The sequence below is a fragment of the Antechinus flavipes genome, chromosome 2, assembly GCF_016432865.1.
Source record: "Antechinus flavipes isolate AdamAnt ecotype Samford, QLD, Australia chromosome 2, AdamAnt_v2, whole genome shotgun sequence".
In the NCBI taxonomy this organism is placed as follows: Eukaryota; Metazoa; Chordata; class Mammalia; order Dasyuromorphia; family Dasyuridae; genus Antechinus; species Antechinus flavipes.
The window spans coordinates 183,455,717-183,479,999 of record NC_067399.1 but is presented as its reverse complement, the minus strand read 5'-3'; the positions used below and the strand labels follow the sequence as shown (position 1 = coordinate 183,479,999).

The following is a 24,283-nucleotide window of genomic DNA, read 5'->3' as shown; positions in this document are numbered from 1 at the left end:
ACACACACACACACACACAAATACACATTCCCCATGTCTACTGCTTCCATAAGTTCTCCCAGGAAATCTGAGTCAACAATGGTTCCCTGAATTCAGTTTGAGAAAAAAAAAATCTTTCAAATCCTAAATTTTCTGACACTGAATTATTTAGTAGGCCACAGAGGGCTATAGATGTTCATTCATTAGCCAATAAAAATTTCAAGCTCTAGTCATGAACAAAAAAGTGATACAAACATTTAAATTATGACTATTACCAGATAATAGTGTTTTAAATAAGTAGAATAAACAAAGTCATTCAAGGCCATTGGATAATATTTTCAAATCTTCAAAATATTTCCTTTTCATTTAGAACATATTTTAATTCCTTGTTACAGCATAAATCAATATTCTTCGTGTGAGTGTATGTTTGTGAAGAGGATGCAAAATTTTGCATTGTATGTTAAAAGGAGGAAAATATCACAATAGCAACATTTCCAGTTTTCTAACCAAGCTGTGTAACAATGTAGTTGTTGATAGTAGTAATAGATAATGTAGAGCTCCTCTTGTTTAAAACTGCTTTGTATAATTAAATCTTAGGATGCATGAACAAAAACAGAATTTCTAGTAAACAAAAAATAAAGAAATATGTTCACTTGCATATGTCCTATTTATGGTATGATATAGACAAGAGGACAGCTAGGTTGTATAGTGGAGAGAGTGATAGGTCTGGAGTTAGGAAGACTAATACCCATTAGTATTTAACATACTTTATAAGTATGTGTCCCTGGGCAAGTCACTTAACCCTATCTTCCTCATTTTTCTCATCTATAAATGGAAATGGAAAATTATTCCAATATCTCTACCAAGAAAACCCTGAATAAGGTCACAAAGAGCTACACTATTGGAAAATAACAGAACAACCACATAAACAAGTTGGAATATGTCCTGAAGAGGGCATATTCTCTTAAGGAGAAGAACTTTAAGACATGCCAGACGAAGAATGGCTGCAGTAATTTGGGATATTTTGAGTTTAAAGAAGACAAAACTTGAGGAAGACATGATATCTGTCTTCAAATATTTGAAGGAATATCACATAGAAGAAATATTAGATTTTCCTTTTAGCCATTCAGAGTCAAAATGGTTTGAAAGTTGGAGACAGATTATGACTCCATGTAAGGAGACAAGTATCTTAAAAGCTACTCAAAAGTAGAAGGGGATTCCTTGAGAAAGAGTGGATATTATCTTACTGGAAGTTTACAACACAACTGGATTGATGTAGGAAGTGGCCCAAACTTATTTGTTACCTCATATATTAGACCCTTCCACATTCCTCAAATTATTAGTGCTCTATATCCCTTGTAATTGCTTTATTTAATCTCAAATAAACTTTATATTTTCTTACTTCTGTACATATTATATTATCCAATAATAAAAAAAACTTAAGAGCAGTTTCCATCTTTAAATCCTCAGTGCTGACAGATTTTGTATATTCTAAAATACTCCAAGATGACTTCACTGATGTGGATTTTTTATCTAATGATACAGATCACAATCCATCTGCACTTGCCTCTCCTAGCTAGCTTTTGTACACAGTTTTTCATAAGTTCTCTAAAGAAGCCATTCCAAATACTAGCAGTCTTTATTGTTTCTCCTCAATATTGTATATATAATACAACCTCAACTTACAGCCCAAGAGCTTTCTCTGTTAGGCTTGTCAGATGTCAGATTGAAAAAAGTCTCAAGTTCATAATAATTCTGTCCTTGGAAGTATAGTTATTAAACATATGAATGGCTTTTAATTATACTGAAATTGGAAAGCAAATACTACATAACAATGGGCTAGTGAGTTGGCATTAGAATCCTATAGTAGGAAACTCATTCTTTTTTTGTGAAGTTCTCAAAGTTATGCCATGCCTTCATCATGCCCCAAATTAAGAGGACACAAGAAAATTTAAGGATAGTGTCCACTACCAATATTTATGAAAAGATTATTTGTCGGATCAACTTTCCAATACAATAAAAGGACATGAATAGCAGCAGACCCTCATTTCCTCTTATCTGTCTTCCTCTCAAGCTTCCAGCCATCTGAGCAATCATCTGCAATAAATACACACGCATAGACACATACACACAGAGTCTATTACTTTTAATTTGTTTAACTTCTCATGATTTTACTTAGAATCTTTGATTTGAGGAAGGGACCTGCAGATATCACCAGTGCTCTACGTATTAAAAGAAGATCTTACTACATCCCTCTTTCCCTTTTCTTCTCTTTCTTTTTTCCCTCCAGACTTTAAAAATTCCTTTTGCAGATAGAGAGTCCAGCCCTCCAGTCCTATTGTCCCATTGGTTTTCTTTCTTCATGGGATGAGAAGAAATAAAACATAGGGTCTTTGTTTCTAGCCCATGACATATATTATATGAAAATATCTGTACAACATATGGCTTGATATTTTCAATCATTCTTGCAACATGATGAGTTCATCTTTTCAGTTGTACATTTCTGAGTTCTTTTTTGTTTCTTTATTATTTGTTATTTAAATTTTCCCTCCTTTATTCCTCCCTATCACTTCTTGATTTTTTTGGACTATCTTTTCCACCACTCTCCAGAATCATTCTCACCCAAAAGATGTCTTCCCACCATGCTGTAGCAATCATCTCACCCTAAACCCACATTTGTTATGCTCCAGCAGCCTTTTCATGTTAGAAGATTCCTGTGTCTCTCTGTATCCCCTTCCTCTTGTTGGTCATCTTTTGCCACAGAGCCTCTGTATAAACAAGGGGCCTAAGCTATCTATGTTCACTTTTTCATTCTTCAATGGGAACCTTCTCCTGACTTTCCAGACTTCTTTTTCCACCATGTTCTCATCCCTTTCAGCTTTAAGACTTCAAACTCCCAAGGCAGGGATCTTTCTTTTTATTAGTATTTATATCTTTAGTGTTTAGTGCAATATTTGGCACATAGTAAAAACACTTAATAAATGCCTGTTGTCTTGACTTGTTATATTTTTCAACCTGTTTACACTCACAACATACCTTTCCATTGCCTTCTGATTAATAACCATTTTTAATACCACAATCTACATATGTCACTTCATTATTTATTGTTAGTAGATGTCACAATACCTAGAATATGTTCTTTAATGATAATTATGATACTACATTAGTATTTATATAGTTGTTTAAGATTTTTAAAACCCTTTTTAGACTATCTCATTTTAAACAAAAACAATCCTGGGAAATACTTTTATTATCTCCATTTAACAATAGGGAAGAAGAAGGAAATAAGCATTTATATAGTGCTTACTGTGTGCCTTAAATCTCTATAAGTATCTTTGCTGATTCTCATAACAATGCTAGAAGGTAGGTGAAGTTATTATCTCTATTTTACAATGAAAAAAACTGACGCAAAGATAAAGTGACTTGTCTAGAATCATACACCTAGTAAGTATTTGAAGCTGGATTTGAACTCATCTTCCTAATCCCAAGTTCCACACTCTATCTAATGTGCCACCTAGTAATGATTGATTAAAAATGCTTATTAAATTTATACCTTAGAGGTAATTCTTTTACTGAGAAAGTAGGATCTAAATCATCTCTGGGACTTATTACAATTTTTAGACACTATGATTTTGGGCCTCATAATCACATAAGTATTAAATGATAATAAATATAGGATCGTTTCAGCAAAATATATTCCTAGCAGTATTGAAAGTAATGATTTATTTTCAAAGTTGAGTAAAGGTAAAATTTATATTCTACAGATAGTAATAATTAAACATATATAATAATAATATCCTTTAGAAGTGTTTATTCATACTATCTGTTGAGTTACAAAATATGCTCTAGCCATTCTGTAATGTTCAGAGTTTATTCTGTGGAATAATATTAAAAGAGAAACCTGCAAATCAGGCCCTTTTAATATTCTATTAACCAAATCTCTTTGAATAAAGTGCATAAGAATATTATACTGAATATTTAATAAATTTCAAAGTTCTTCTGGATTTTTCTTACATTACTAATCATTGTAAGTAACTTGAAAGCAAAAACAAACATATCAATATCCTATAAAATCTGAATTGCAAATCCAGAGTAGTCCCATTTTTAAAGTAAGAAGTTGACTGTTTGAGTATGATTTTCTTCTAAATATGCTATAAATAATGCATATGTATTTATCATTGTGTCATATCATGGACTCCAGGACATTATTACCAATGACCCTCTCTTGTTTTATTATGTAACCAGTATGAATCAGATCTTCAATGATCCAAAACTAGTCTAAGTAAATAATTAAAATGAAAAGAATTGAGCCTCAAACTTTGGTCTCAAGAATCTATATTACTTAAATGAGTACAAACCTCACCATATTCATTTATTACAACTTTCATTTTAGCAAACCTAGCAGTAGAATGAGCTAATATATTTACCATTTACATTTGTGTGAAGCATTTACTACTTATCAAAATTGAAATGTCTCCACTCTAGAGAATCTACTGATGCACTGACTCCTCAACAGTTCAAGGACCATAGATCTGTGTCATGTTACCTATCACTTAAAAGGCTTGGGTCAGGAAGAATATATTTTTTAAAGTATTGGAGTATTGAATCATCAATATAATGTAAGAATACTAAACAAACAAACAAAAAAAGAATGAACATATCAAGGTTTTAAATTCCAAGGAATTTTCATATGGTGATTATATCTACTTATCCTAAAGTTATTTAAACTTGGGAGAAATGGACCTTTTGGAAGAGGGAAGAAAAATTAGTATTTATTGATTTTCAAATGTTAAAGTTCTTTATTACTACTATATGAAGCAAATGATTTCTAAGTATAACTGGTACTAAACAAAACAGAATCTGGCAGGGAATGGGAGGGTGGAAGAAGTACCTTCAAAATTTAAATAACTTTTAATTGCTAAACTTTCAATTTTTACAACTTTTTGAATTCCAATTATTCACTTCATTATTTTAGTGACTTAAAAACTTGTACATGTACAAGAAAGTTTTCTGGTGGCTAAATATCTCTTGGATTTCAGTCAAAACTCAATTTAAAAAAAGCTTGAATTTTTATAAAGAAGAGATGAAAATGACAGAAAAAATTGTTAATAATAAATATTATCTATTATGTACTACTCCCTTTTAATAATTCTAATAAAATCAGAATTCTCATAATTGCATTCCTACTTTTAATATATTTATTCTTCATAGAGTTGAGCTGAACCCTATCCTAAGTCCCCACACTGAGGTCTTACCTTTTGAACCTAGCTTGAGCTATATCTCAATGTTCTTGTCCTATTCATTGAGACTGATGACAAGTTAGATCATTAAAGGTGAATTAACCAGAATGAGTGGGATTATTAACAATGACTCCTGGTCCTGCTAATTCATTTGACTGGCCTCCATTTTCCTCTTAATGTATAAAAATACTTTTCTGTAAGTTTCCCTAATAAATATCCATATATTCAGATAATGGACCATTGGCTTGGAACCCCATTATCTCTGTTATAGGTGCCTCCTTCTTCCACTTATGAGTTTGAGTTATTTTTGGACTTAACAAAATAGCATATTTCAGGTCAATTTATAACCTATAAAATTCAGAAAAAAATCTACATAAAAATAGTATTCATTATCATTTTTAATTGAAGTTAAAAGTTTCAGTATAGGTAAATGGAAATGATATATATGATATGATTTGATACGGTAGAAGATATGACATGAAGACTGAAGTCCCTGTGATTTCATGAATAGAAAGATTTAGCTCTTTCTACAGCCATTTATCTGTAACTTGTAATTTTAGTAATATTGAGAAGATAAGAGGATCCACAGAGGGGGTTCATCATTACAAATCTAGTATGTATCAGACTTAATTTCAAGCCTTCCTTTAGACTTCTGAGATCTAACCCTAATCTACCCACAATTTATAAGGCTCTTTTTATTTAAAAATAACTTTATGGCTAATTTCTATTTCTAATAATAATTTTTAATTTTTCTAATTATTTCTAATAATAGAGTTTCTATTATACTGTTTCTAATAATAAAGTAATTCTAGTGAATGAATATCCATTAATGAAATTAGTAATTAAGAAATAGATTAAAATAAAAATAACAGACATTACTATTAAGTGACAAATTAAAAGAATTAATTTAATTTTAGTTCTATTGTACTTTCACTTATAAATATATTCCTGGAATTCTAGCTGTCAGCAATGTGTCATTACAATAAAAATTAGTAGACTTGAAAAGTCTCTTTAGTGAGATAAAATCTAAGGCCTGTTAAGCTTTTAACTACTAGGTGGGTCACTTTAGAGTCTTGACAATGTGAGTGAACCACACCTCTCAGAAATCTCTACATTGGATGATTTTTAAAAACAGGGAAATTTAACTCGGGTCTGAATTGGTCAAAAGAAAATGTTCTGTATGACTTGAACCATCATTTTGAATGGATGAATACATTATCCTCAATTTTTCTAAAGACCGATGATAAGACAAATGGAATAATTTGTTTTCTATTCTTAGCTAAAATATAAGTAGCTGTCTTTTTTCTGATGGAAACATAGTGATTCATTTTAGATAGACTTTTCTCCAGTTAGATGACAGTCCTAAAAATGATCAACATTCTATTTTCTTAGAGTTATTAAAAATTTCTTGACATGTGATCTGGTGAAATGTGCAGAAAGAAATAGCAGAAAGAACACTGAAGTTAGAATAAGGAGTTTTATATTTGTAGTGTGTCTCTGATACCACTAGATGAGTGGCCAAACCAAGTTGTTCTACTCTGATTTCAGTTTCAAAATGAAGCATTCAGTCCTCATAATCCCTGAGGTCACATATTCCTTCTAGTTCTAACTTTTTTAGGATTTTTTTTGTGTAATAAAGAACTTATCCAATTCTCCTTCTCTTTCCTGATTCTATTTCTATAGATGATGACTTAATTCTACAAATCAATAATGCTTAAAATCTTATGGTCATCCAAAATTTAGTACCAATCTGCCTTTCCAATGTTTTTTTGAAAAAGTATCTTTCACACATCTTGTATTACAGACAAACTAGATGATCTGGTATTTCCTAATTATAGTTTCTTATTTCTGCATCGACATTTTTACTCATGCCATTACACCTTTTTCTTTTCTTTTTGCTGCACAATACTGACTAAAAGACTCAATTCAAATGTAAAATTCAATGCAATATCTTCCTTGATCCTTCTTCACAGAAGATATTTTCTTTCTAGTCAATCAATCAGCAAACTCTCATTAAGTACTTACTTTGTGCCAGGAATTGTGCTGAGCTTAGAGACAAAAAGAAAAGCAAAATTGCTGTTCTTCCCCTCAAAGAGCGCACATTCTTGCTACGTAAACATGTAAAATTATCTACACACAGAGATCATCTGTGTAAATATCTACATACACAGAAGAAATACATAGAGTACATGAAAGCATAACCCATTGGAATAAAGTAAGAGATGCCTCCTGCAGAAAGTTGGATTTGGACTTTTTGATGGAAGCAAGCAATGTCTCAAAAAAATAAGAAGGGGCTAGGTTGCAAATTGTTTTAAATGTATATATGATCTTGTTGGTAGATGGTAGATGATGAATAAGAGTGGAAAGAAATTTAAGGCAAAAAAGTCCAACCAAAAGCTATTGTAATAATCCAAGCATAAAGTAACAAAGGATTGGGCAAGTCTGAATAGAGAGAAAGGAACTATATGGCATAGAGGTGAAGATGGAAATATGAATTCAATAATTGATTGGATATACAGGATGAGTGGTTGTAAGTAGTAAACAATGACATTAAGGTTTTGAGTTTGGATGGCTGAATTGAGATGGTACAGCACTTGACAGTAATAGGGAAATTGGGAAGAAGAGAAAAATAATGAGTTCTGCTTTATAATTTCCAAGATAGTTATCCAATCCACTATTAAAGTCCCCCCAAATCCACTACTACAACTTTCATTTTTTCTTAAACAAGAATGTTCCTGAGAAAACTAAGATCTATATAATATCTATAACTTTTCCTGATCCTCCTTCATGTTAGTGTCTTCCTCTGTTGATTATTATTAATTTTTCCTGTGAATAACTTATTTATGCAGAATTGTCTCCCTTTTAAAACACATCAAGATTGCAGATGATATGATGGTATACCTAGAGAACCCCAGAGATTCTACTAAAAAGCTATTAGAAATAATTCATAATTTTAGCAAAGTAGCAGGATACAAAATAAATCCCCATAAATTCTCAGCATTTTTATACATCACCAACAAAATCCAACAGCAAGAAATACAAAGAGAAATTCCATTCAAAATAACTGTTGATAGCATAAAATATTTGGGAATCTATCTACTAAAGGAAAGTCAGGAATTATATGAGCAAAATTACAAAAAACTTTCACACAAATAAAGTCAGACTTAAATAATTGGAAAAATATTAAGTGCTCTTGGATAGGCCGAGCGAATATAATAAAGATGACAATACTCCCTAAACTAATCTATTTATTTAGTGCTATACCAATCAGACTTTCAAGAAAATATTTTAATGATCTAGAAAAAATAACAACAAAGTTCATATGGAAGAACAAAAGATCGAGAATCTCAAGGGAATTAATGAAAAAAAAAATCAAATGAAGATGGCCTAGTTGTACCTGATCTAAAATTATATTATAAAGCAGCAGTCACCAAAACCATTTGGTATTGGCTAAGAAATAGATTAGTTGATCATTAGAAAAGGTTAGGTTCACAAGACAAAATAATCAACTATAGCAATCTAGTGTTTGACAAACCCAAAGATTCTAACTTTTGGGATTAGAATTCATTATTTGACAAAAACTGCTGGGATAACTGGATATGGCAGAAATTAGGCATGGACTCACACTTAACACCATATACCAAGATAAGATCAAAATGGGTCCATGACCTAGGCATAAAGAATGAAATCATAAATAAATTAGAGGAACATAGGATAGTTTATCTCTCAGACTTGTGGAGGAGAAAGAAATTTGTGACCAAAGATGAACTAGAGACCATTATTGATCACAAAGTAGAAAATTTTGATTATATCAAATTAAAAAGCCTTTGTACAAACAGAACTAATGCAAACAAGATTAGAAGGGAAGCAATAAACTGGGAAAACATCTTCACAGTTAAAGGTTCTGATAAAGGCCTCATTTCCAAAATATATAAAGAACTGACTCAAATTTATAAGAAATTAAGCCATTCTCCAATTGATAAATGGTCAAAGGATATGAACAGACAATTTTCAGATGATGAAATTGAAACTATTACCACTCATATGAAAGAGTGTTCCAAATCATTATTGATCAGAGAAATGCAAATTAAGACAACTCTGAGATACCACTATACACCTGTCAGATTGGCTAAGATGACAGGAAAAAATAATGATGAATGTTGGAGGGGATGTGGGAAAACTGGGATACTGATGCATTGTTGGTGGAGCTGTGAACGAATCCAACCATTCTGGAGAGCAATCTGGAATTATGCCCAAAAAATTATCAAATTGTGCATACCCTTTGATACAGCAGTGCTATTACTGGGCTTATACCCCAAAGAGATACTAAAGAAAGGAAAGGGAACTGTATGTGCCAAAATATTTGTGGCAGCCCTGTTTGTAGTGGCTAGAAACTGGAAATTGAATGGATGCCCATCAATTGGAGAATGGCTGGGTAAATTGTGGTATATGAATGTTATGGAATATTATTGTTCTGTAAGAAATGACCAGCAGGATGAATACAGAGAAGCTTGGCAAGACTTACATGAACTGATGCTAAGTGAAATGAGCAGAACCAGGAGATCATTATACACTTCAACAACGATATTGTATGAGCATGTATTCTGATGGAAGTGGATTTCTTTGACAAAGAGATCTAACTCAGTTTCAATTGATAAACGATAGATAGAAGCAGCTACATCCAAAGAAAGAACACTGGGAAATGAATGTGAACTATTTCCATTTTTGATTTTCTTCCCGGGTTATTTTTATCTTCTGAATCCAATTCTCCCTGTGCAACAAGAGAACTGTTCGGTTCTGCAAACATATATTGTATCTAGAATATACTGCAACATATCTAACATATATAGGACTGCTTGCCATCTAGGGGAGGGGGTGGAGGGAGGGAGGGGAAAAATCAGAACAGAAGTGAGTGCAAGGGATAATGTTGTAAAAAAAATTACCCTGGCATGGATTCTGTCATTATAAAGACAGAAATTAAAAAAAACACACACACACACACACACACACACACACACATCAAGAGTAGACACTATATTTTAACCTCTTTAGGTCTTTAGTGTTTAAGTACAGTACCTGGCACATATTAAGCTCTTGATTTGACTTGACTGTATCTAAAGGGAGGTCTGTCAATAGTACCTGCAACTCCTTGTCCCTAAACATAGTTTAAAACATTTCTATGCTTTCATCTAGCTCTTCTTTCCACTTTTAGGGGCTAAATTACGCTTTTTCTTACCACTGCAAACTCCTAAGATTCTGCTCTCAAATCACATTCCTTCCCAAAAGCAGCTTGTTTTTATCAATCTTTCCCTTTGTCTCAATTTGAAGATTTTCCCCATTACTGCCTTTATTTTCCTACTACTAACAAACATGCTCGTCTTTTCTGTCCAAAAAATAAAAACAAGAAAATTTCCAGCAACCTAATGATAATGATGATATCAGACATAATAAAGCATATTATTTATGTAATATTTAAATTTTGTGAAGAGCTTTATATTTGCTACCTCTTTTAAATCTCACAGCATCCATTATAAAGTAAGTGCTATTATTAACCCCATTTTACATTTCAGGAAATCTAAACTGATAGATGTTATGTAGCTTATGCAGAAGCATATACACCCAATAAATACCATTTCCTTGATTCTCACAGTATATTTCCCCTTCCCTTTACTTCCAAATTTCTTTTTTTTTTAAGTCTATACATGTTTTCTCCACATTCTCACTATCTAAATGGTTTGGAATTTGACTTCTAAAACCTCAAGTCTATTGAAACTGCTATCGCCAATAACCTCAAATTTGTCATGTGCATGCTTCTTAATATTCAAGTGGCTTGTACCATTAATCACCCCTTTTTCTTGGATACTCTTCCTTTGATTTACATTACATTATTCTTTCCAAGCTTTTTTTCTCCCACATCTTTGCTATTTATAATCTCTTTTAGATAATTCGTCATTTTAGTTCTTCTCTTTTCATCCTCTCTCCCTACAATATCCCATCGTCTCCTATACCTTTAACTATCAGTATACTTCTTAAATATGTATCTCCATCTTCAAATTATCTTTATTATTCAACATTCAATTACCTGTTTACCATCACTGTGTGTATATCCCACTGGCATCTTCAATTCACCATATTTAAAACCATATTTAATGCCTGTACATTTTTCTGATTTCTATTGGTATCACCACCATCCTCCCAATTGCTCTAATTGAGAACTTTGGAGTCATTTTCATTCTTCTCCCTCCTCAACATACACATTGAATCATTTAGTTATTCCATATTCATTATCTATCCCTATTTATATCCTTGTCTCTCCATAGTGCTAGCACCTTCTTTTTAAAGGTTTGAAGTATTGTAATAGCTTCCTAATTGGTCTCTCTGTGTCCATTCTTATCAATCTCTAATCCTGCTTTCACAAAGCTGACAAAATAATTTTCCTACTATGGAAGCTTAACTGTCACTTACCTAGTCAAAAAAAAAAAAAAAAGTTATTGTCTCCCTATTGCCTATGAGATAAAATAAAAAATCCTTAATTCTTATAATCAGTAGTATCAAAGACAAATTCTTCTGCTTGGCATGTAAATAAAATGTCTTTACAATTTGACTCCTATTTTTTTTAAGTCTTTATTTATTTTTGTTCTTATATTTCTTCTTTCTATACTCTATAATCTTGGATATTAGCCTACTCACTTTTCCATATAGATGGCACACCTTCATTCCTTTCATATCTTTGTAACAGTTGTCTACCATGTTTGGAAGATACCCCTTCCTTGCCTCTGTCTATGGAAACGCTGGATCCTTCAAGACTCAGTTTAAGTGTTATCAACTATATGAAATATTTCTTGATTACTCAGCTGCTTCCCCTACTAGTATTTTATTGCACTAGTATTTTATTCATACTGTATTCCCTTATATATGACCATGCTGTTTTCCTCATTAGAATGTAAACTCTTTGAGGACAAATACTGTATTTTCTCAAAATATATCTCCATCTCTGTTATATAATATGCATTTAATCATTTTTTTTGCTTGATGGATTGATTAATCTTCCATAGTATGCTTTAAGTCTACCAATTCCAGACCTATTTCATATAATTCCTTTTCATGTTATCTACATTTCATCTAAAGAATAAATGATGTAAATCTAATATAGTATAATATAATATAAGAAACATAAACTATCACTATATACAGGACACCACATCTCAAGGTACTTTGTGCAGAGGTGATTAGTTTAATTCTAATGCTAAAAAGACCTAAGATTCCAAGATCTTGTGATATACTTCCAGACATGAGAATTTAAACTTCCCATGAATAATTTTCCTAATTGAACCTAAAAATATTTGAACACTTACGTTTACAGGTGGGTGGCTTTCCTTTGTTACTCCACAATCCATCTTCTTGACAAGTTGCTGTTCCTTGTTGACTAGATTCTAGCCTGAAGCCTTCATTACATTCATAATTCACTTTACTATCCAAAGTGAACTCATTACCCATAAATGATCCATTTCCTGGAGATTCTGGAATGCCACAGGAAACAGCTGGAAAAAAGAAAAAATAATCTGGTTCACTAACATTCTAACAAAATATATTTATTTAATCATTCAACTTCAAAAGTTTGTGAGGAAAGGACTTTGAAAAACTTAAAGAAATATGTATTATTATTAATATTTTCCCTAGATAAATGGCAAGGAAGATAGATATAGCTATTCACACTCTTCAACAACTCCACACTGAGCTGAGATTTCCTTATGACTTTCTAGAGATTAAAAGTGAATAATTTAGCTATTATATTTCTCTGAATCCACATTTGGCTTGCTGCTTTTAACTTATATTCAAATTTTACACTTTTTAGTTATCATTTTATATATACATATGTCTGTGTATGTATGTAAAGACACATACATTGGTTAAATCTTCTTATGACACACTGATATATACTAGCTTAACCATGAGTTAGGCCACGGCTGTTGAGACTCTTCTAAAAATGTTTAAAATATGTGCGTGTATATAGAGATAGATAGATAGATTTGTATAGATATAGATATATTACTCTGCCTGATTTCACTCTTAAATTTAAATTTCAAGCACACTTTTGCAAAAGTTGCTATGGAAAATTCTTAATTTTTTAATAAAAAAGGAAGAAAATAGTTCTTGAAATCAAGGAGATAAATTTAAATCTAAATGAAAGTTAAATTTATGAAGCTCATATATACATGTATAGATGTGTGAGTGTATATATGCATTTATATATATGTGTGTGTGTGTGTGTGTGTGCGTGTGTGTGTGTGTGTGTGTGTATATATATATATATAAAATATATATATGGAAGGAGTTTTTATACTAAGAATTCGCTATCATGATAAAATCACAGATCCTGATATATATATATATATATATATATATATATATATATATATATATATATACACACACATACTTCTCCACATACCCACATATAAGTGTACCTTGTCCTTGTTCCCAGAGGGGTATCTTTTGTAACAAAAAGTTTTTAAAAGGAGGGAGGTGGAAGTAGTTCAGGAAAACTAACCAACATGTCAACCCATTCTGATACTATAAGTATTGTTACACATTTATAGTATCCTGCTACTTCAGAGACAGAAGAGTAATTGATTGTTAATTTATTCTTTCCTAGTACTTAGCACAGTACCTGGTGTATAGTAAGTCCTTAATAAACACTTTTTGGCTTTCTGATGTGATTTCTTTGTCAATCTTGTTCCTTAAAATTATAAAGCATTCCTTTTTTCTCATTTCTTTTCATTTACATATTTGTAGCCATTATATTTTTTCCTTGACCCTGTTCAGTTTATTTTTCATGAGTTAACATGTCTTCCTATGCTTCTCTATATTCTTAATATTTATCATATTCCTGAAACCTTAAAGGGAGTTTGATATAGATGTGTGTACGTACACACACATATATACATACAACGTATATTTATAAATATTAATATACATGTGAATGTCATACAACACATGTCTTGTACACATTTTGCAATATATATACATATTATACAGATACAAGAAACACACACATACACATAATCCCAATTTGTTCTTAACAACAACAATATCTCATTTCAAAAAGCAATTGTTTGTTTTTAAATTAGGATGTTTTTATTAAACTCAAGTTTAGGTTAAAACACAGCTTTTTAATGTTTATTCCTTCTCTGAAGCATTTATTTGTCTCCACATATATTTTTTGTCACTGTGCATTCACATGAGACTATACCAAGTCATGTAGATATTCCAAAAAAATTGAGAATGTGGCCTTCAGGGGTATAGGCATGATTGCCAACATAGTGTACATGACTTCAATGACTTTGTTCAAAAAAGGCTAAAGAACTAAACTTTTTTCATTCCTATTATTGGGAAAAGGTACAAAGGGCAATAACTATACCTCTGAGGGGACTGACAGGGGCATTGTGTTTGTGTAATAAAAGTCTGAATGATATGATAAATTACAACATAGGTTCTGAAACAGGAAAAGAAGAGAGAGAGACAGAGAGAGAGAGAGAGAGAGAGAGAGAGAGAGAGAGAGAGAGAGAGAGGCAGAGACAGAGAGACAGAGAGACAGAGAGAGAAAGAGGAAGGCAGAGAGATGGAGGGAGGGTGAAAGAGAGGGAGGGAAGATAAAAAATCTATTGGGACCACATTGACTTGACAGTGAGCCTGGAGATTTAAATTATATGCATATCAAGTCCTGGGGGAAGAATAGTCTCCTTCCATTCTCTAATATTTCGGGTGTAACAGCCATTGTAACTCAAAGCCACAACACACTCACCTAATTAAGTGGTGAGGGTGGGCACAGCCTAACGATGTGAGGCAGCCATCATGATCATGTGTTCTGCTGACCTCCATCTTTTAAGTATTTGCTTACCCCGACACTACCCCATGAATGAATAGTAGAGTAAAATTAAAAATAGATCTCTTCCACCTACAACAATACAATCCCAGAAACCTCAGCAATGTAATTCAATTACAGAATCTTCCAAATCATCTTTCAAATATTTCCTTGTCCTCCTGGCCCATTCTTAAGGAAATCCAAAGCATTTCTTCCTAAGAACAGTTTATAAAAATCAATAAAATATTCCCAGTTGGGAAAGCTTAGCATGTGATATGACTCCTCTTCCTAACTTCTCCCATCATGAGTCCACTGGGATAAAAGATATAAACAAGTCTTTGAAATCATCCAGATTTGCAGATATTTTTCACTTTCCAGGATTCTGTGCCATAGTTCATCCAGTTTGATATTGGTATATGGAATGTGTGTGCCTCCAGAGTTTATAGGGGACTATTTAGGGATTTAAAGTCAATGTCCTTCAGTCAATGTGAGTCTGAGGCAAGACTTAAGCCTTGGCTTAAGTTCTTGCCTCTGTGCTTCTGTTCATTGTACATTAATGACAAATGAATATTGTTCTCCACTTAATGCCATCCAAGAAGATTTCTTCTGCTTCCCAATGATTTCTAGTTCCTTCCTTTTTAAAATAATCTGGCTCTTCTTGCAATATCCACACGGCATCCAAAAAATTCTTTTAGTTTTTTTCAGGAAAACAATTGGATGGTAGTATCATTGAATATTTCTATATATTGTAATATTGGAGGAAATTCAACCTTCATTATACCTTTTAAAATCTTCGCAACATAGGGTTATTTTTTTTCTAATAACTTTACTTCAATTCCTTTGAAGCTATTTCCAAAGATCATCACCTTGGAAAGAGAATTAGTTGACCAGCTTCTTTATAACAGATTGTTATACAAAACTATTTTACAGTAGATTACATAACAATTAGTTGAGTCACCACAAATTCTCTGTTTTTCTTCCTTATTTTTGTTTTGTTTTTGTTTAGGTAATTGGGGTTGAGTGACTTGCCCAGGGTCACACAGCTAGGAAGTGTTAAGTATCTAAGGCCAGATTTGAACTCAAGTCTTCCTGACTTCAGGGCTGGTGCTCTATCCATTGTGCCACCTAGGTTCCCCAACCTCCCTTATTTTCAATAAGAACAGTCAGCCTGAAGGCATTAAGACTGAAATATCAAGTTCATATTAGTATATGTGCTGCTGAAGTGAGCACATCAAGTTTATATTAAACAGAGGATAAAATACACAGTAGTGTCTTATAGAACTCTGTAACTTTTGCAGAAAGAAAAAGTAAAAATGCTAGCTCATTTCTCTTGAAGCAAACTTCCCAATTCCATAGCAAACACACTAAAAATGATTCATCCTCTTCAATGGGTCTTCCCTCAAATTGGAATTAGGTACCTCAGCTGGTTGCTGTGATGTTTCCAATGGCAAGGACTTCTGAAATGGACTTTTTAGTTCCCTTCAGTTGTTCCAGAGATTTAGTAAAATACTTCTGGATAAATCCCTGTCAAATGAAGATTAGCACAATCCAGAAGATGAGAAATTCTGAGTTTTAATTCTGCTTCTGCATCTGGTTTTCAATGTATCTTCAGATGAATCCTGGCCTTGGTCCACAAGGCCTCAGTTTCCTTGTTTGCAAACTGTACCATTTTAAGGTCTTCTCTCCACCTTCCTCAGCTAACTGGGGATCAAAGCCAGCAGATGTCAGACTCCAAAGGAAGATGAATGCAAGGATCCTTCTGCTCACTAGTTGCTATCTATGATGATATCCCATAGAGCATTTTAACATTTTACAACTTTACTTTCCAACTAGTATGTAAATTAGGTAAGTAGTAAATTTAGGTAGTAAAGTAGGTATTGCCACTACATTGAACACAAAAAAGACCTGGGTCACAGGCAAGTGTAATGATTTGCCCTATGGACTCCTGATCCAGTGTTCTTACTATGATACTTCATGGTCTCTTGATTAAGAACATGTATAGTAGATGAAAAAATATATGTATAGACCCATTAGAAAAATATAGTGTTCAAACTATTCACTTTTAACTTTTCTAATTTTCTTTTGTTAAATAAAAAAGTGATTGGTGAGCATAGACAAATTCATCATCTTGCTACTAGTAATAAATTTCTTATTGGACAATACTTCTTTGAATTTTTACTGTTCCAATATTTTCTGATTTATTCTCATCATTTTCCTTCACTTAATCATTTGTTCATGCTCATAAACCTTAGTTTCTCTTCCACTCAATGAAGGAAGTATAACAACTAATTCCCATTTAATTCTCATAGGTAGTGAGCAAAACACCAAGTAACACTTCTCTGACACGTTAATTGGAAAAGATGAAATCCTAGAAATATATACACAGTCTTTCTCAACAAAGTTTTAAATGCTGTCCTTTAAAATTGCTCCCTGATTTTCTAGGGGACTCAATACTGATAGTAAAGACATATATGCCTTTTGTCAAAAGGGATTTTTGGTAGAAAGAAGAGAAAGCATATTTGTGGCTTACTTATTTGCCTTAAATAAAATAAAAAATATATGTATAATTCATTTTAAGAAACATTTATTTTATTAATCCCATGCATGCTGGAGATACAGGTAACTAAGTGGCATAGTAGAGAGAAGGCAGGACTCTAATTTAGGAAGAATTTATGAATCATGCTTCAGAGACATGCTAGCTGTATGACTGGAAAATTAACTATATTCCCAGCCTGTTTTCCCAATTCAAAAATGGAGATAATATTATCTGCCTAAGAGTGTTATGAGGCTCATATGAGATAATATGTGTTTTGTAAACTTTAAAAAAATTATATAAATATGAGCTACTATTAGGAGTATACAAAGACAAGACTCAGTCCACCATTTAAGTATCTACTATGAGCCTGACATTATCCTAAGTTTAAGGATACAAAGATAGAAACTAAATAGAACTCAATTAATTTACATTCTATGGGATATGGTAGCAGGGTACAATATAAAAACAAGTTAATCAGAAAAATGTAAAAGATTTTAGAGAAAGAGAGAGACAGTGAAAGGGACACAGAAGACAGAGAGATGGATAAAGACAGAGAGGAATATTGCTGATAAAAAGGAGGTTTAGAAAAGAACCTTCCCTCCTATTCATATTTCTCATAGCATTTTGTCATGTGAAATTCTCTTATCATCTCTCTTATCTTCTCTATATTTTTTTCTTTAGCCTATTAGATTGTATATTCCTTGAAAGCAGGAACTTTTATTTGTATTTCCAAAATTATATTTAATGAATGTTTCCTTACTTTATAAACACAATACGTTTATTTTTAAATAAAATGTCTTTAAGATTAAAATCTGCAGGAATGTAAAATTCAAAGTGCTAGGGAAAGGAAGGAAGAAGCACAAAACTAGTTAAATCAAGAGGACAGTCATTCTGAAAGAGAGGGAGAGTGTCTCTTCAGAGACTTTGATCAGGCTTCAGGGCCTTGTGAATGGGGGAGAAACCCTCCCTGAAAAAGGAAGCATCACTTCAATGTGATCCTGAGAATGGTTCACTAAACATGGTAGCAACATATTCCAATCCACTCCCTTTATAGTTGTGATAAACTGAGTCCTAGAGAGTTTCAGTGACATCCAACAAGCATACAGGTGACGCCAGAAGCAAGATTTGAACTTAACTTAAGACCTCTGATTCTAAAGCCAGAATTTGTTTCAACTGGACTGCTGCTTTTCACCAACACCTATTTCATCATGCTAGTATAGACTTTTTTTTTTTTAACCTCTTCTTTGGAAAACTACAACTATTCCATCATGGACATCCTTGACTTTGATTTCTCTCTCCCATTCAACAATACATTCAGCATTGCACTACTGAAAATGAGCTTCTTCAAAATGCTTTCATTTTGAAATTTCTCAGTGTGAATCCAACCAACCAACAAGAACAACAACAACTAGAAACAACAACAGAAACTATAAGTTTTTCTATAGTTTCTTGTTTCTATCATATTAAAATGTTGAGCATCTTCATTTGTAAGCCTTAGAGGAAAAATAATGGTTAATTTGTTCTTCATAGATTAAAGTATCAGAAGGACAAGACTTAGAAAGTGGAATAGATGCGTCAGTTTCCTTAAAAATCTATTTATCATTTGTGACTGAGAAATGGTCACATTTGATCTTGAATCTTTCAGCTTGCAAAGTACATTTAAGTGAATGAAGTCCTTTAATCAACCAGAATTTGATGTCTACTTTGTCCTTCATCTTGTGCTAATTTCAGAAATACACAATAGTCAAAACAACAAATAAAACTGCCACCTTTGCTACCTCCACCACCAAAACAACATCATCCCTGTCCACAACGTAAAGGAATTTATATACAAATGAGGAAAACAAAATGTGGATAATGAGAAGCATGTGATGTATTGAGTAAATGTAAGGTGATCACTGAGAGATGTGAAAAAGGGAACATACAGTATAAATATCTATTGTAAGTGGCACCACTTAAATAAGTTTGAAGGGATCATTTTATAAAATTTATCAAAGAGGGAAAGGCATAAAAAATAGAAAAATAAAAGCACAATTGATAATATGATACAAAAGAAGATGTTTAAGAGAATATCAACAGCTATCAATCTTATTTTTGATCATTCTGCACATGTATTGAGAACATTTCTCAGAAAAATATGAAGAAAAAAGTAGAAGATTGTTGAAAACAATTTTCTATGGCAGACTGACTGCATAGTCACAGAACTAAAGGAAAAGTTTAATAAAACTCTCTATTATTTGTTGATTACAATCTTTTATTTCCTCCTTCACCAAGACCTGAAAATCTTTTCTTCAAGCATAGGAATCTGCATATGTCAATATCATATAAAACCTGCTTAAAATTCTATTCAACTAGGTTAGCTAGAAGTGTATTCCCACACCCTCAGGGCTTTTGTTATCATTGGTTCTTCCCTTTAATTTAGAGAAAGTAAGCTACATGTTTAATAATCTGGTTATTCAGCTCTAAGTAACGCTCCTTCTAAAGGGTTTGACTAAGCTTTCCTTTGTTGTGGAACATGTATATTATGTGAATTTCAAATGGAAGATAAGATAGAAAGCTAGAAAAGATTTCCTAAAAGATTAACTTGTTCAAATTCTTCATTTTACAGATAAAGAACATAAGTCTCAAAGTAATTAAATCTTTTGTCTAAAATTACAAGGGTAATTGGCATATAGTAGACACCTTATAAATGTTTATTTCTTGATTGAACCCCAATCTTCTGGATCCAAATCTTGTACCACACTGAGGAATTCTGTATAGATGGTGAGATACTCCAACTGTTCCTTTTTGCAAACAATATTGTGAAACAAATCTAAAGTCACATCTGGACTTCCTTAGTGAGATCCATTGATCCATAATCAAAGGAATTTGGCTAAAGAAGTCATACAGCAACAATTAAGATGAAAAAATACCTGTTCTCCAGATTATGACATGTAGTTGGATCTCAGTCTCCTGCATTCATACTTATATTTTAGAAAAGAAATGTAGGGGAAAAAAATTTGGACACAGAAATGAATAGGAGAAAGAGAGCTAGACTGCATTTGGAACACTGAACCCTGAATTTCTGGAGAAAGAAATTGCAAACGACTCCAGTCTCTTTTCCAAGAATATCCTAAATTAGATTATGAAGAGTGAGACACAGCTGAAAAACAAGTGAATGAACACCGTGATTTTAATGATCTGAAATTGTTCTCTGAGACAAAGACTATCAATGAATTATATTTGAAAATCTTAAACATGACAGTCTTCAAAGATTGATTGTTGTGAGTGACCCAAAGGCAATAGAAAAATGCTTCATAGGTGTTAAGTAGGCTACAATGGGGATTTATGAAGACAAATGACATAAGGGATATTTTAGAAAAAAATATGACTGGAAAAGGAACTGAGCTGATCCTCTGGCATATACCTAGGTACTATAAAAAGCTCTCCAAAATACTGAATGGATCTTCTGTAATGAGTTTAGGGAAGATGATAATTTATAAGAAAGCCTGTGATCTTTATCATGGAGCAGAGTATCCATGTTGATGAGATCAGAAATTCATTAAAATATTGTTATATATAGAATTTCTAATAATTTGAACTATTTAACAATGTGATGAAGTGCTTCACAAAGTAGTGAGGCAGGGAACTGTCACAGTAGATAAACAAAGAATATGCAAGACCAGAGTTGAAATGCAGCCTCAAATAGTAGTGACTATGTGACCCTGCCACTTAACCACTCTCAGTCTCAATTTCCCTTTCTGTAAAATGGGGATAATGACAGTATTTGCTCCTAATGTTGTGAATATTAAATGGGATAACACTGATAAAATAATTTATAAAGATTAAATTGCTAAATAAATGTTAGATATTATTAACATGTCAACAGAAGTATAAATAACAATTCTTTTGATGATTATGATAAGGAATTCTCTATTGCTGAAAGTTACCACAAATGAGAGGTAAATGAATATTATTCACTTAGGCACTACACACAATAATTTGATGACAAATGTTCATTTATTCAATTCACAAACATTTATCAGTTTTCTATTTGGTAGAAGAGAGTGAATTAAATTTAATCAATCAAGAAATATTTATTGGTATTATATACTAGGTACTACAATAGTTGCTGAGGATATAAATAAAAAGAATGCAACAATCCCAACTCACTAAGTTCTGAGTTTTGTTTTGTTTTGATTTTTTTTTTTGTATTTTCTCTGAAACTGGTTTCTGTGGAGAACTCTGAAATGTGGAAATTCCCTCTACCAATGTATTTAACCAGTTCTCTGTAACACATGTACTTGAAGATAACTGATATTAATATATCACTTACATTTTTTCAAAATACCTTACATGCATTATTTTGTTTCACAAATACCCTGAGAAATAAAAACAACAAATATTTTCTCCTTTTTAATAAATGAAGAAAGTGAACCTCAAAGAATTTAACTGATTTGCTCCTGTTCCTATAGCTAAGAAATTTCTGAGGAAAGAATTAAAGCCAGGTTTTCCTGACCCCAACTGTAGAACTATTACCTGGGTTATTGAGAGGTTTTATATATATATATATATACAAAAACTTAAATTTAAAAACTCCCTGTTCTTAAGGAGTTTAATTCTTCAGTGGCTCATCAATATAGAAAAGCCTAGGAAAGAATTTGTATTGATGACCTTAATGACCTCTTTCAATTCTGAGAATCCCATGAGGCTCAAAGGATGCTATTAATAGTCAGTTAAGAGAAAAGATATTTTTACTTTTATCACTGGGGAGAAGTATATCATTTCCACATAACACCTAACTAAGTTTGTCATACATCTGCTCCTTAAAAATAAAAGTCCAATGATGAAATAATTTAATATCTATTAAGGCTATGTAGTACAGTAGACACAGCTCTGGACATAAAAGCAGGAAGACCTGAGTTCATATGTGAACTCAGACACTAGCTATATAAACCTGAGCAAGTCACTTGTTTCTTTCTGTTTCTTCATTTATAAAATGAGTCAGAAAAGGAAATGGAAAATCACTCCATTATCGTTGCCAAAAAAAAAAAAAAAAAAAAAAAAAAAAACTCCAAATGAAAGGAGAAAGTTAGATATGAATGAAACTGAAAAACAAAAGGGGAAAATTGTTTTCTTAAATGATGGATTTCATCATGTATCTATAACCACACAAAATGTTTCCAAGAAGGGTGATGAAATTTCTTTGAAAAAATAATTTTGGCCTTCTGATGGAGTTTATGAGGGTCAAAAGACAAAATCACCAAAAAATACCATGCCAAAAAAATCTCATCAATCCTGTCAGTTGTCAAAAAATCAATCCATTTGAGTTTTGTAATGGAATGACACACTTTTTCATGACTCAATTAGATATTTTGATATTTCATTGGTAATATCTCATGTTCCATGCTATCATCAGTCCATCTACTAACTCCCTATTTATCTTTTAAAACCCAACTCACATGTCATCTTATTCAAAAACCCTTCCATATAACACTTTCTTCACAAGCTTTTAAAACTTTGATCATGTGATGGTATATATCATTATCATGAACACTACCTTCTTAAGTCCATATTAAAGTCAATAAGGACAAAGATTGTGTGTTAATTAAACTTTATATCTCTCTAATGCTTTTTACAATTCTATGAATGCTAAAGGCATGTATTTGGGGTTTTTTAGGGTTTTTTAAATTTGTTTTTGTTGAAAGAATTCAATTAAAGTTTGCTGATGAAGAATGAATGAATGAATGAATGAAGTAAAATGACAGTGTCCATTATCAGTAAACATTTGCCCAGCTCTATAAACCAAATGCAAGTATCACAAATAGATAATATGAAAAGCAAATGCTCATTTTTGACCTAGTGATGTTAGTAGGAAATTAATGGAAATAGTGAAAAGAAAATAATTAATACCACTATATATGGCATAATTTTAATTATCATCAGATTTTTAGAAGAGGTAATGAATCAACAAGGTTTTTTGACTTTTGTGATGCTGTATAATTTAGGTTATATAATAATATAAATGACTCAAGTTTAACACATAGAAACATATATCCTGACTGTCAGAGATTATAGAAAAGTGAAACCTGATTGATTAATACCTAAAGTATGGAATACAATTGAATGATTTAAGACAAATGTCAGAAGAATGAATTCACAAAATTAGTGACTTCAGAATCAAAAGATAAAAGAGGGTCATTCAATGTAAGGGACATAATGAAAAACAAAGTAGGAAGAAAACTTCCAAATGGGGTCAGATATGAATGAAACAACTGAACAACAAAAGAGGAAAAAATTTAGTCATGAGTCTATAACCACACAAAATGTTTTTTATGAAGGAAAATGATACCTTTGAAAAAATCATTCTATGTATTTGAGAAATAAAGTTTGGTATGTAGTATTCAGGAAGGAAAATTATAGACTACATCACAAAAGTTAATGAATGAATGAAAAAGAACTTATAGTAAATGCTTACTATGTGCCAAGCCCTGTCCTGATGATATAAATAAAACAAGTAAGAGAATCTCTGTTCCCTTGGAGTTCATATTCTAATTGGGAGAGAAAACATGGTTATTTAACTTCTATCTGGGAAGTCAAAAGATATCTTCTTAGCATTAAAATCAAAAATAAAATATAATAATTCTATAAGAAATGATGAGCAGGATGCTCTCAGAAAACCCT

General features: G+C 32.0%; 1 protein-coding gene across 1 annotated transcript in view; it reads right to left on the bottom strand.

Moving 5' to 3' along the window:
- The window catches only part of CSMD1 (CUB and Sushi multiple domains 1), a 2,716,069-nt gene that overhangs the window by 164,238 nt on the left and 2,527,548 nt on the right, over positions 1–24,283 (bottom strand). Inside the window, exon 50 of the mRNA XM_051975995.1 lies at positions 12,575–12,760. Coding sequence (XP_051831955.1) covers positions 12,575–12,760 — 186 coding nt within the window. The remainder of the gene's footprint in view (positions 1–12,574; positions 12,761–24,283) is intronic.